Below are 15,063 nucleotides of genomic sequence, written 5' to 3' on the forward strand. Positions count from 1 at the left end.
AGAAATAAACCCACATGTCTAGTCAACTGATTAACAACATCATTATTGGACGAGGACAGGGGAATTTACCTATATGACTGTGGGGTGTGGTTGTCAAGTTACATTCTTAACTAAAGTACAAAAAATAGTTGTAGGGGTAGTTCTGCTAGAATATGACCAAAGATCCCATCACTGTGGGTGGTCTGGCACAGTCAACTAAAAAGAAATTACAATCCAGAGGAGCCAAACACATAATCCTATGATAGTTTTTACTGACTCTTCACATACCTGAGGTACTGTATAAAGGCTGCAAACACACAGCAATTAAAGTAGATAAAATCTAAATTGTGACTCCTAAAGTCTGAGACAGACAAACCTGAAATGATAAGTCAGGGAAGGAAGAAAACTAATGACCCTCAAGTTCTTCCTCAATTCTCAACCAGACTTTTAAGAAATAAACTGCCAACCCTTCATATTTTGAGGGGGAGGGTATAAACACAGAAATCATAAATGAGTTAACTCAGAGACTCAGCTTTGTCTGTAAAGACAAAAAATAAGTAGAGAGACAGACTCAGGGGAAAAAGAATTTAAACCAAAGTATTGCATTAATTCATTAATAACTTTGTTTTGACATTAAGATATTTGACAATTTTTTTTTTGCGTACTTCCTATTCAATAAAATCTGATGGATGTTGAAGGTATTTAACAAAGTCCTGCATAGGGGACACTTACATTCCACTGGAAGAAAATTATAAACACATACATATCATAACGGGTGGTAGCAAATGCTATGAAGCAAAAATAAAGCTTATGTGTGAGCTAATTTTGCTGCTCTAACAGACCAAGTTGAACAGTGCTGAGACCTCAGCACTCTGCATTTTGTGCCAGTTAATCTTTTTGGAGGAAGCTGGAGAATTAAGTCTCAGAAACAATTTTCTATTCAGACAGGCACTTTCCAAGTGGAAAAATAGAAGCATTTGAGACATAAAGCTTCCCTTAATAGTACATAAAAAAGATACTTTAAAAATTACTAGTCTTAGAAGGAATGAAATTCTTATACATGCTACAGTATGGATGAACCTTGAAAACATCATGGCGAGTGAAATAAGTCAGGCATAATTGGACAAATATCATATGACTACCCTTACATGCAGTACGGGAATAGGCAAATTCACAGAGACAAAAAGTAGAACAGAAGTAACCAGGCACTTAAGGGAGAAGGAAATGGGTTTCTATTTAGAATGATGAAGTTCTGGAAACAGATAATGGTGACACTTGGACAAGACTGTGAATGTACTTAATGCCAATGAATTACAGACTTAAAATGCTTAACAGAGCATTACCTTATATTATGTATATTTTACCTCAATAAAAATTACTTCCAAGAAGTTCCTTGGAAAAGAATGAGCTTAACAAAGGATTACCTTATATTATGTATATTTTACCTCAATAAAAATTACTTCCAAGAAGTTCCTTGGAAAAGAATGCCTCCTCAAAATGTCCAAGAGCTGGACAAGAGAGGAGTCTTTATAGCAGCACAGGAGGAGATTCTGTGGGTGGTGCGGGCAACGCGAACAGCATCAGGGGACTGCTCCCCCCATGTGACTGACCATCTTCCACGGCCCACCTTAGAGGATAAGGATGCTATTTCATAAATGGAATTGGAAAGTTTCTTTACAGGTCTATTTCTTATGTTCAGAATAGCTTTGAAAATTACTTCCCTCATTTTATCTCACCCCCAGAATTTTTCTGAAAATGGTCAAAAGCATAAATGCTTAAAATAAAAGGCACAAAGTATTAAAATAACTAACATGGTCATTCCTCTTACTGATAAAAACATTATTAGAAAAAGATATGTTATTGAGTATAATGACATCCAAGTAAGAGTAAAATTTAGCCAGTGAGAGAACATGGTCTAAAGACTAGTGAAAAAAAAACAAACCTGGAGCCAACAAACAAGTAACTTATAAAATTGTCCTAGAAAATACAATGGTCCAACTAACAAACAACGAATGTGGTTTGTCTTCAGTCTGAGGTCTCTGATGCTCAGGGAACGCAGTTCTTTGGTGCTGTTATCATTCCCTGATTCCTGGATGGCTGACTAACTCTGTAGGTGGGAAGATTGTTCTGGCAGGAAAAGGAGGAAGTAAGCCATTTCCACCTGTTAGGCCATACCATGGACTATTTTTGTGCTTTAAAGAAGGAAAAGTGATGTGATCGGATTTCAAAAAAATTCACTTAGGCTGTAATACATGGACCAGAACACCAGGAATCCACTGCAAATTGTTGGGCAAGATTTTCACCATATTAATGTGGTATTCATATATTCCTCAGATATTAAGCATTTGGTATTTTGTTGCTGCTGTTGCTTAGGCAGTTACTCTGTTGTTCTCCTTTTCTTTTATCTTTAAAGCTGGAAAGGATACTGAATGAGTTGAGTAGATATTCCCCTGAGGAAGTACAGAGAATATGAGAAAGGGGAAAGGAAGATCTAAGGGGGAGAGGGAGTAAGTCTGTAGTTTTACTTTTTCTTCTCATTGAATTTTACTTTTTCTTCTCACTCCTATAACTTCTTTCAAAATGCTTAAATTAATTCTAAATTCTGCCAATATCTGGTTTTAAGTCTTACGTCCACTAAAGGTTTTAAAGTGAGAAATTACAGGGGCACTTACCATGATAGAAGAATGCCTAATATCCAGTGCATAGGTATCATCCCAACTACGTGCACTTAATTTTAAAAACCTGCTCATATCTTCTCCTTTGATCCCAAGACTGTGAAGGCCATTCATCATTTTTCCTTCCAGTTTCAGCATATCCAAAAGGCTTTAGGTTTAAAGAAAAGAAATGTTTTACTTTGATTTGCCAAAATTTTTTATTAAATCCTTTAAAGTTCATAGATATCTCAAAGCATTAGAAACAAGTTTCTCTGGTATTTTTATTAGCAGAAAAACACATTATTAAACTCATTAACAAAGAGGACAAGAATTTCTAATTAGTTATCTAGTATAAGCTATGCTGAGTTTTTTTTTTTAAGTTACAACAAAATCTTCTTTAAAGGGTCAGACATTAAGGTATATATATATTATATTCCTTCCCCAAGGAAGTGAAAATATGTTCATTCCTGAGCAAGCCAAAAATGAAGGGAAAAAATACAGTAGAGGTCACTCTTTTGATACAAAAACAAGACCAAACATGACCTAAAATACAAAGTTTCATAAAAGTATGAAAGTTCACATATGTTTAGAATACATATTAAAATTTCTAACTGCATATACAATAATTTGATAACTCTTAGAAAGTACTACTAATGTTAGAAAGTATTATTGCTAAAAGTAACAACATCATCAATAAACAACCTCACTGACAAAGAGTCAGGGCAATTTGATACTTTAAACCACTGCTTATCAAGTTCACTCTGGGTCTCATAACAACCTCAAGAAATCTCAAGAGATGCCAATGAGGCTCAGAGAGATGAAACCTCCTGCTCAGACACTCAGTCAGTGGACTTGCAGAGCTGAGACACGAAGGCCATCTGCAAAGATAGGTAAGGCTGTACAGACCATGGTAAAGCATGTTCATGTTGGAGAAGGTAAAAATCTACTAGGCAAGGAGGAATTCTGATTATTACTTTTTGAAACCAAGGGTTTATATTCATTATATTTAACCTAAGTGCTTCATTCAAAAATCCATTCATGGAAATCACTTTGTCTTTCAGAAATGAACAGAATCAGAATAAAGTGATATATGGGCTTTAGATACAGTTCTTAGGGAGGACTACAGAAATCTACATTTAAAGAGTAGAGATCTAATATCTAAACTCCTAAGAAGGCTGTTTTGGAAGTATTTCAAGCTGGCCTTTATGACATCAGCTCAGCATGTCTGTATCCTAGACAGTTCCTACTGTATTACAAAGTAGACTTTTTACCCATTCCCTCCAAATGCATTAGAAAATGAGTGTTATTTAAAAAAAAGCACCAGCTTGAATATCATAAATTACCAATAATAAGATTTAGTCGGGGCTATAACACTACACTGGTGCGGCTTCTTAAAGTTCTTAATCCCTTTAGTCTAAACTTTCTCATTTGTAAAATAAGAATCGTGGATGGCACTGCCAATGTTCTCTCCACTTAAAAAATGCTATGATGCTTATTGAAGAGACACATTTTATGTGACAGAATTATAATATTCCTCATAGCTTCTGTAACTACCATCTTTGTTATCACAACCTAGTTTTCAAGGAAAACTATCAACAGAAAAACTAGAAAGAGCTACATGGTGTGGTACACTGAAAAGGGCATGAGATTTCAAACTCTGAAACTATTTGCTAGTTGTGTCCCTCTCTTTATGTGGGATCTGAGTCTTTGTTTCCCCATACATAAAAAGAGAACAGCAATAATCACCGGATAGGGTATTACAATTACATGAATTTACTACTAAGCACAGTTGCTCGCAACAGCAACCTTCTGTTGCTCGCAACAGAAACTCAACCAGTTTCTTCCTTGCTCTTTTCAAATCTTGAATTTTGGATACCCAATTAAAAAACAAAAACCTGGTTCTTGAAATATGATAGGTTTATCAGGAAAACTTATCTCTGGATTGTTAAATAATAAAAACTATTTTTCATGCTTCTATTTTAAAGTTACTAGGAAAACAATAAAATGGAAAAGACTAGAGATCTCTTCAAGAAAATAAGAGATACCAAGGGAACTCTTCATGCAAAGATGGGCACAATAAAGGATAGAAACGACATGGACCTAACAAAAGCAGAAGATATTAAGAAGAGGTGGCAAGAATACACAGAAGAACTGTACAAAAAAGATCTTCATGACCCAGATAATCACAATGGTGTGATCACTCACCTAGAGCCAGACATCCTAGAATGTGAAGTCAAGTGTGCCTTACAAAGCATCATTACAAAGCTAGTGGAGGTGATGGAATTCCAGTTGAGCTATTTCAAATTATAAAAGATGATGCTGTCAAAGTGCTGCACTCGATATGCCAGCAAATTCGGAAAACTCAGCAGTGGCCACAGGACTGGAAAAGGTCAGTTTTCATTCCAATCCAAAGAAAGACAATGCCAAAGAATGCTCAAACTACTGCACAATTGCACTCATCTCACATGCTAGTAAAGTAATGCTCAACATTCTCCAAGCCAGGCTTCAGCAATACGTGAACCGTGAACTTCCAGATGTTCAAGCTGGTTTTAGAAAAGGCAGAGGAACCAGAGATCAAATTCCCAACATCTGTTGGATCATCGAAAAAGCGAGAGAGTTACAGAAAAATGTCTACTTCTGTTTTATTGACTATGCCAAAGGCTTTGACTGTGTGGACCACAAAACACTCTGGAAAATTCTTAAAGAGATGGGAATACCAGACCACCTGACCTGCCTCTTGAGAAATCTGTATGCAGGTCAGGAAGCAACTGTTAGAACTGGACATGAAACAACAGACTGGTTCCAAATTGGGAAAGGAGTATGTCAAAGCTGTATATTGTCACCCTACTTATTTAACTTATATGCAGAGTATATCATGAGAAACTCTCGGCTGGATGAAGCACAAGCTAGAATCAAGATTGCCGGGAGAAATATCAATAACCTCAGATATGCAGATGACACCACCCTTATGGCAGAAAGTGAAGTGGAACTAAAAAGCCTCTTGATGAAAGTGAGAGAGGAGAGTGAAAAAGTTGGCTTAAAGCTCAACATTCAGAAAACTAAGATCATGGCATCTGGTCCCATCACTTCATGGGAAATGGATGGGGAAACAGTGGAACAGTGTGAGACTTTATTTTTTTGGGCTCCAAAATCACTGTAGATGGTGAATGCAGCCATGAAATTAAAAGACGCTTACTCCTTGGAAGGAAAGTTATGACCAACCTAGACAGCATATTAAAAAGCAGAGACATTACTTTGCCAACAAAAGTCCGTCTAGTCAAGGCTCTGGTTTTTCCAGTAGTCACGTATGGATGTGAGAGTTGGACTGTGAAGAAAGCTGAGCACCGCAGAATTGATGCTTTTGAACTGTGGTGTTGGAGAAGACTCTTGAGAGTCCCTTGGACTGCAAGGAGATCCAATCAATCCATCCTAAAGGAGATCAGTCCTGAGTATTCATTGGAAGGACTGATGTTGAAGCTGAAATCCAAACACTCCGGCCATCTCAGGCGAAGAGTTGACTTATTGGACAAGACCCTGATGCTGGGAAGGATTAGGGGCAGGAGGAGAAGGGGACGACAGAGGATGAGATGGCTGGATGGCATCACCGACTCGATGGACATGAGTTTGGGTAAACTCCAGGAGTTGGTGATGGACAGGGAGGCCTGGCGTGCTGCGATTCATGGGGTCGCAAAGAGTCGGACATGACTGAGTGACTGAACTGAACTGAATGAGTAGTATCTATCCTTCACATCTTAGATTAGCATTTTCCCAACATTAGGTGCAAAGACTCAACTAAATAAAGATAAAAGCTCCACTTGAATCCAACTTCTCAATCTTTCCTGTGTTTTCCTATATATTTCTAAACTTGCTAAGAAAATGAAAGTTTACATTCAATAAAAGCAAACTGAATTCAATTAAAACTAAATATTTGAAATAAAGTATTACATTTACTAAACTCATATTCTAATTACAAATTTATAAAGTAGTTTTATGACTCTCTTTAAAGGTAAAATAAATTCACTTTGATTTCTCTTCTGTGGCCCATGGCTTTTCATTTACAGGTTAATGGCCATGATAAATACAAGACTTTCTAATTCTGCACTAGAGCATTTTGGGGAACTTTTTTGACCTAAACAGACAGTATCGAGCCATCTATCATTTTCTTCTTTTGGCCACACCGTGCAGCATGGGGGATCTTAGTTCCCCAACCAGGGATCAAATCCATGCTCCTGGCATTGGTAGCGTAAAGTCTTAACCACTGGACTTCCAGGGAAGTCCCTAGCAATCTAACATTTCAAGTTGACTTTCTGATGGATACAAGCACTTAAAATTCTTCCTGCTGGTTTCTTTATTCTGGGAAAACATCTCATACTCCTTTCACATCTTTTCTGAAGGGTACAACTCCCTAGCTCCTCAGTGCTGGCCCAAGAAACTTTCAAGCTAATGATAGACCTACTTGTCAATTAAAGATAGTTTCAAATAATAGGACAAGAATAAGCCTAGGATTCAAAAACTTTAATTTTCTCATCTGAATAAATTTCTCCAAGGTTTCTTTCAAAGACACTTAAGAGAATATTCTACCAAAATAACAGAGTTGCTTTGCAAAATCAAAAAGATATATTTGCTTTACCTTTAAAGTGAATATCTGCATTTCAACAACTACTAAATTCAGAACAAAAGTGCACCTTTACACATAAACCAGAGTTTGTATCAGTAATTTATACTTACCTAAAAGGATCATAGGAATCCATATCAACACGAAGTCCATTTATATACAGACCAGCATCGCCTGGCTGAATATCAAATTTATCTTGAAGATGCTGGAAATAGAGAAAATAATTAACCAAGTGATATAACAATAGTTGATATATGTCAGGAGTTGGCAAACTATTTCTATTGAGTCGGATAGTAAATATTTTTAGGCTTTGCCAACTACTCAACTGTATCCTGCAGCACAAAAGCACCACAGACAATCAACAAATGAGCATGATTATGTTCCAATAAAACTTTTATGCATTAAGACAGGCAGCAGGCCATATTTGGCCTTTATGTGGGTAGTACTGCCCACACTTGATGGGAATTTTATAAAAGGTTAGAGACACAATACTTGAGTATTTTTATTTTGTAATATGTGATATTAATTTCCTAATGCTACAACTACGTACCTATTACATTTAATACTGTAAGTGCAAGTGCACACAAACACTTAGCATTTGACAGCTGGCACATTCCTACTCCTTGACAGCCCAGAACTCAAAACTTTGGTGTATGTGTAAATATTTAGCAATCACTCTAAATTCACAAGTCTCCATGAAAGAAGTGTTTCAATGTTCACTTTTAGTTAACTAAAACTTCCTTTACCTTTTTTCATTTTATTGATGTAAATATTGATGTAAAAATTCTAATATCTTATGCTTTCAAATGTTATCAAGAATGTTTACAATTTTGATGTATTTTATTTTTTATTCTACTTAAGAGTAAATAGGTTTTAACCTTCAAGTGAATAAACTTTTTCTGACTTTGTTATTGATTTCTAGTTTGCACTGAGACTGAGAATTTTTTCCTATTTATTCCACTTTCTGGAATTTTTGCAATTACTGCTTTCACTTGGTCTTCTATATCTTTACTTACTTTCTGACCATTTCATTAGTCTTAGAGAAGTAAATTACACTTCTCCTTCCATTTCCTGTAGTTTGTTTCATGATGGTGCTACAGTGTTTTGATGTAAAGATACCTTAAACTGCTCTATTTTCATTATGAATTGTATCCTTTAGTGTTATAAAGGGCCATTTTTTTGGCCATTAATATTTTTAGAACTGAATTTGGCTTCATGGCATTTTAAGATCATACCCTTAGAACATAGTGTTTGCTTGATATACCTTTGCACATCCTTTCATTTTTGACATTTCTGAATCATGTTAAGGGTTTTTATTTCACATACAAACATTAGGTGTGCTTGTTTCACACCTAATGAAACAAATGGAAAATTTTTGCTAGTATGTTAAGCTTATTTATATTTATTGATATCCTAGACTTGGTTAGCCTCAAATGGGATTCTTTCATGCTGTTTACTCTTGCAAGATGCATTTTTAAAGTTCTCTTTTTTTTTTTCCTTGTGCACTCAGCTCTCTTCATGCTTCGGAAGATTTAGACTTTTCTCTACTAGTTACTATCAAACATGTTTATTTATTTAATACCCTCAGTCATCTTTTTAATCAATAGCTAATGATTTGTTAATAGAATTAGCTTTTAAACTTTTCCTGCTGCTTTTCCTCTTGGACAGCCCAATTTTACTCAATAGTTTTATAGTCATTAGTGGTTAACTATGTGCTTTTTAATAATTTTAGGCTTTCACTGCTTGAATTTTCAGCTTTATATCCTTGATTCCTGTGTATTACAGTTATGGCAATCAGCAAGTTTATTCTATTTTCTACCTTCCCCCTTATATTTACCAGTAGCAATATTTTATCTTTGTCAGAATAGGTACTGTTTACATACTACACTATTACCCTGTCCCTCACTTTTTAGTTTCAGTTCTCACATAAACATATTCAACGCCCAAAAGGCAGTTGTTCTGCCCAGGAATCTTCAGTCAGTTCTTCGCCTGAAGAAATTTCTCAGAAACTGTTCTTGGGAGCAATATTCCCTGAATTTTTGGATCCTTAACATCTTTGTAGCCATATATTCATATCTTCTTGAATGAAAGTTTTTCTTTCCTTGAATATCTTGTAAGTAGAGCTTCACTGTTTCTTGCTGTTGAATTTGTTTTTGAGAAGTCTAACACCAATCTGATTTTCTTTCCTTATAATCTTTTAAAATAAATCCATAATTAATTAATTCCCTTTATTTCCTATAAAGTTCAATAGTCTATGTCTTCATTTTGATCATTCATGGTCAACTGTACCAAGTTACACAGTGCATCTTTTAATGTGTGGATTTGGATCTTCTTTTCAGAAAATTTTCTCTAACTGTAGTTTTAAGCACTTATTCTGTCCGTTTGTTTTATTTTTCCATTTCGTGACTCTAGTATAGGTATGTTGGATTTCCTTTTCCTGCCTGTACTTTATCATTTTCTCTTGAATCGTGTTTCTTTTTTTTTTTTTAATATTCTCTGCATTTATTATTTCTATCTACTATGTCTTCTACTGAGTTTCCTATAAGGTCAGTTCTCCTTTGTGCCACTTATCATTTTAGTTTTTACTTCAGAAATGGTTTTATCTTTACTTTGTATACCTTCACAAAGTTCTTCCAGTTCTAGTTTCACATTCCCTTGTTGTTGCTCATCAAACCCATTACTTTAAGGTTCACCAACACAATGTAAACTGTTGTATTACAAACTCTACCCAATCCCAAACTCCCCAACTTGAAAGACCCAACTTAAACCACTTGAACAAAGACCTTTTCTAACCTAAATATTCTACCCTAACGTCCTCCTTTTGAGACACCAACAAGGGTCTATCAAGGTTGCTCTCCCTCACTGCAGCTAGCCTATTAAACTCAGCTTTGCTTGTGCAACAGTTTCCCTGGTGAGTTCTTGTTGAGGAGCTGACAGTTTATATCAGCCTCTCCCTTCCCACCTGGTTTTATTTAAATACATTTCTCTAGCCCATTGTGGGGGAAGGCACTGGCATCCCACTCCAGTACTCTTGCCTGGAAAATCCCACGGACAGAGGAGCCTGGTAGGCTACAGTCCATGGGGTCGCTTAGAGTCGGACATGACTGAGCGACTTCACTTTCACTTTTCCCTTTCATGCACTGGAGAAGGAAATGGCATATTCTTGCCTGGAGAATCCTAGGGACGGCAGAGCCTGGTGGGCTGCCGTCTATGGGGTCGCACAGAGTCGGACACGACTGAAGCGACTTAGCAGCAGCAGCAGCAGCAGCCCATTGTATGTTTTTCTTCTGGAAATGGGAAATACTGAAGAATTTCTTAGAAAAAAGTGACTAGATCAAATTTCTTAATTTCCTCAAATATCTTTCCAATTACCTAACAAGATGACTGGCAATTGAAAAATTCAGAATTCTTATTAAATTGTTCTGAAATAAGCTGTAAACCAGGTCACAAATTCTGGTTCCACCTTGTACCAATCCTGTGACCCAGAAGAAATCACTGGATTTCAGTTTATACATTAGGATATTAACAACAGCTAAAATATATAAAACATCTTAAAAACTACATACTGCTAAATACAGACTGTATTATAGGTAAACTATAAATATTCAAAAGTTTTCAATTCAACAAATATCTCTGGAGGAATGCTCTGTGCCAGCTCCTGTGGTCATTCAAATCTCTAGGTTCAGAGTTTTCTGATTTACTCATTTCCCCTAACTTTCATTTCCATTCTACTTCAGCAGCTAGCTTTGGCTATCATCCTGTGATTATGTCATCAAAAGTGGTCTATCTTTGGAACCATCCCATTTGAAAGTGAAAGTTGCCTAGCCTGCCAGGCTCCTCTGTCCATGGAATTCTCCAGACAAGAATACTGGAGTGGATAGCCATTCCCTTCTCCAGGGGATCTTCCCAATCCAGAGACCAAACCCAGGTTTCCTGCGTTGCAGGCGGATTCTTTACCATCAGAGCCACCAGGGAAGCTCAAGAATCCCATTTGGTCTTTGCAATTATCTCTTTTACTCCCACACTATCACCTCTTAAACCTCATGAAACCCTTCAGCCTCTGGAATCAAAATCATTAGAGCACAGCTTTGATGACCAGGAACACCCATTTTGGACTCTTAACTGAGCAAAAAATAAATTGGATTATGTGATGCCACTGATACACTGGCATTCCTTTCTTTTCCCTTCTTTCCCAATCTCTCTTCCTTATTGTAAGTGGCATTATTCAAACAAAAACAAAAATTCTTATAAAAAATGCATTTTGCTTGAAGAATGGTGAGAGCAACTAGGAAAATTACAGAAAGGAGTAATACTTAGTTTTAAAGGATAAGCAAGAATTTGTTAGGTGGTCAGTGAAGCAAAGAACAACCCAAGTAGGGATGATGTGTTGTGGCTTCTATCACTTGGTCTCCAATGAATCGTGCATCTACTTCATTATCATCATTGTAGTCATTTGTCATCATCAAAACAGCCTGTATTTACTAAGAGCTTACTCTGTCTTGGTGTGACAGACACTGTTGACTGGCTAACCTATTATCATCTCTAGGCCATTTCTCCTCTGATTGCCTCAATTACTAGAAAAGTAAAAGACGCTTGCTCCTTGGAAAAAAAGCTATGACCAACCTAGACAGCATATTAAAAAGCAGAGACATTACTTCGCCAACAAAGGTCTGTCTAGTCAAAGCTATGATTTTTCCAGTTGTTGTGTATGGATGTGAGAGTTGGACTATAAAGAAACCTGAGCGCCGAAGAATTGATGCTTTTAAACCGTGGTGTTGGAGAAGACTCTTGAGAGTCCCTTGGACTGCAAGGAGATCCAATCAGTCAATCCTTAAGGAAATCAGTCCTGAATATTCATTAGAAAGACTGATGCTGAAGGTGAAACTCCAATACTTTGGCCACCTGATGCGAAGAACTGACTCATTGGAAAAGACCCTAATGCTGGGAAAGATTGAAGGTGGGAGGAGAAAGGGATGACAGAGGATGAGATGGTTGGATGGCATCACTGACACAATGGACATGAGTTTGAGTAAGCTCCAGGAGTTGGTGATGGACAGGGAAGCCTGGTGTGCTGCAGTTCATGGGGTCGCAAAGAGTCGGACAGGACTGAGCAACTGAACTGAACTTTTCTAGTTCCCTTGTAGCTAGGAAGAGCCACATTAAAAAATTTTGGCCAATGAGACAGAAGGCAAAGTTGGCTGAAGTGTTCCAGGAAGGCTTTAGTCAAGATGAACATGGTTGATCTTCCTACCTCTTTCTGCTTTAAATATAGATAAGCAGTCTGGAACTGTGGCAGCCATTTTGCAACCATAAAAGAGAAAAAAAACATGTCTTTGGCAACCTACTTTGAGAGTTCTTTTTAACGTGAGAAAAATGAACTCCTACTGTTTAAGGCCCTGTGTGCCTGGTACTACATTACTTAAAGCCAAATTAAGTCCTATGTAATAAAGCCCGGCAGTGTTCTCAAGCACTCCCTAAGTATTTACACAATTAGGATCATTTAGAGTCTTGAGGTAGGTAATTTAAGAGACCATTTAGCAGAATCTTATCAAATTTGTGATCAATCAGGTACTATATGCTATAGGATTCTATAACATTCCAGTGGTTTCAATTTTTCTCAATCTTCACAAGCTTTTAAGCAAAACTTTTATAGGAAACAGAAGAAGTATCTCATAGCTTTTATTCTCTATTTTGTGAAGAAAACCATATGGCATGGACAGAAAATTTGGAGTATGTAAGGTTAATGAGAAAGTAAGTAGGATTTATGTCAGGAAAGATTGGCTAGAATAACAAACTGTATCTTATATAAAGCAGACAATATAAAAATGAAAAAACCTGAACTGTTTCAATAATCAAAAAGTACAAGTTAATATTTTTTGTATGAAAATTAAAGATCCAAAGTCTAAAATACAGTGTTATTAGTGTAGTAAATTTCTTTAAAAAAGGAATTCAAACTAACCTTTTGATTTTCCTGTATTTCCTCCCTCATAAGCTGATTTACAGCAATTCTGGTCAGAGATCTAGGAACATAAATAGAGATACAATTCATTCTTCCTTAAATGTTTAGGACTAAATTATGATTCAATGCAAGATAATACTCTGGATGAGAAACTAAAAACTCTAAAGGCATTATAACTGAGAAGCACACATTTCCGTACAGCCTATTTGATGGATGGCACAATGGCTTTCACTTGACAAGGTATTTGATTCATGTGGAACAGAGACTGTAAAAAAGTTCATGCACACCCACTGCATGCATTATATGCTATCAGGGCTTATTTACTACTAGGTATTTATTTTTCAAGTATTCTTGATTGAAAATGTTACTTTGTGTTGTTTTGCCCATAGGGAGAAATTCTGTATGAAATTACCACTGTCATTATATGTGTTGCTGCAAATAAGAAATTTTTAGATTATTTTTACATAAAGAATTTTGGTTAACCTGGGATCTATACCAGAGTATGTAAGTTCTAAAATACTGATAATATTGACTTCACATATTTACTCTTGAAGAGCTTATAACTCCCTTATAATTTAAAAACAGCACAAATGTTCTTTAAATAAGTCTATTGATTATATTTATTCGACCTAATAATGCCTAAGAATGCTTAGTTATTTATCTGCCAATTTTATGCATAGAAGAAAGATTTAAAAGTTAAAAGACTGTTAATTCAGAGTTGACATTAAAACTCAAACAGAAAGAGTATCTTAAAACAACCCACAATAACTGTATTATTTCCTAAAATTTGGCAGCATTTGAGATAAAACCGAAAATTTGATAATGCAAACTTTTTCATTCATTTATCAAATATTTCATTTCAATGAACATTTCCTGGTTGTCTACAGAGTGACTTTTTTTTAAAGAAAAATAAAAACCTTTTATTAAGTCTGAACATAAATAGAGGCAAGATTTTTAGCCTTGGACATTAATTATGGTTGTACCATTGATGGGGTCTGGAGGAAACCAATTCAATCTGTTTCATCCTCAGACTGAGGAAGCATCCACAAGTTCATGGAATAATGAATTATCGGAGTAACTGGAGAGATGTGATCAAGAGTTCTATTTTGTAGTATGTACAACATGCATGCACAAGACAATATTTTGCTCTAGTTTTAAAAAAACCTAATATACAGAATAGAGACCCTGATTTCACAAACACTATAGACACCAGAATTAACTGACATCATTAAGTTGAATGAAATCAGCCATTTTCATAAAATTTATTTAATGGAAAGAGTTTTGGCTATCATCCAATCAATAACCTTTAATATACCTGGCTTTTATGGGGAAGTTCTGCGAAATGTCTTTCATTAATTTTATGGCATCATAAACTGGAGTGGACATTATTTGAGAAGCTGCTTGAAAACTAAGATCTGGAAGGAAAAAATACCATTAAAGAAACTGACATGTTATACCTTAATAGACATTTCCATTTAATTTAAACAACCCTTCTTGCCATGTATTCATATATAGACACATTAAAAAACACTCATACTTACCATTATTCAGAACTTTTAAATCAAACGGAAAGCTATCACTTCTATCCAATTAAGATACGTTTTACACTTACCTTTACTGATGAAATCTGAGACAGTGTAAATAACAAGTAAATGAATATAATATTATCAGAGTCCATTACCAGCTTTTGCTTTTTTCTAAACTGTTCCATACCTGCTGCTGCTAAGTCGCTTCAGTCGTGTCTGACTCTGTGCGACCCCATAGACGGCAGCCCACCAGGCTCCGCCATCCCTGGGATTCTCCAGGCAAGAATACTGGAGTGGGTTGCCATTTCCTTCTCCAGTGCATGAACAGGA

At 36.0% G+C, this 15,063-nt stretch overlaps 1 protein-coding gene across 4 annotated transcripts in view; it reads right to left on the minus strand.

Moving 5' to 3' along the window:
- The window catches only part of UGGT2 (UDP-glucose glycoprotein glucosyltransferase 2), a 125,832-nt gene that overhangs the window by 72,560 nt on the left and 38,209 nt on the right, over positions 1–15,063 (minus strand). For all 4 annotated transcript variants that reach the window (XM_081550335.1, XM_081550337.1, XM_081550336.1 and 1 more), the window contains exons 9-12: positions 14,523–14,622; positions 13,208–13,268; positions 7,362–7,453; positions 2,652–2,802 (exon numbers count right to left, since the gene is read on the minus strand). In XM_081550335.1, the coding sequence (XP_081406461.1) occupies positions 2,652–2,802; positions 7,362–7,453; positions 13,208–13,268; positions 14,523–14,622 (404 nt within the window). The remainder of the gene's footprint in view (positions 1–2,651; positions 2,803–7,361; positions 7,454–13,207; positions 13,269–14,522; positions 14,623–15,063) is intronic.

This window comes from Giraffa tippelskirchi, chromosome 12 (genome assembly GCF_054371585.1).
Source record: "Giraffa tippelskirchi isolate mGirTip1 chromosome 12, T2T-mGirTip1v1.2.pri, whole genome shotgun sequence".
NCBI lineage: Eukaryota > Metazoa > Chordata > Mammalia > Artiodactyla > Giraffidae > Giraffa > Giraffa tippelskirchi.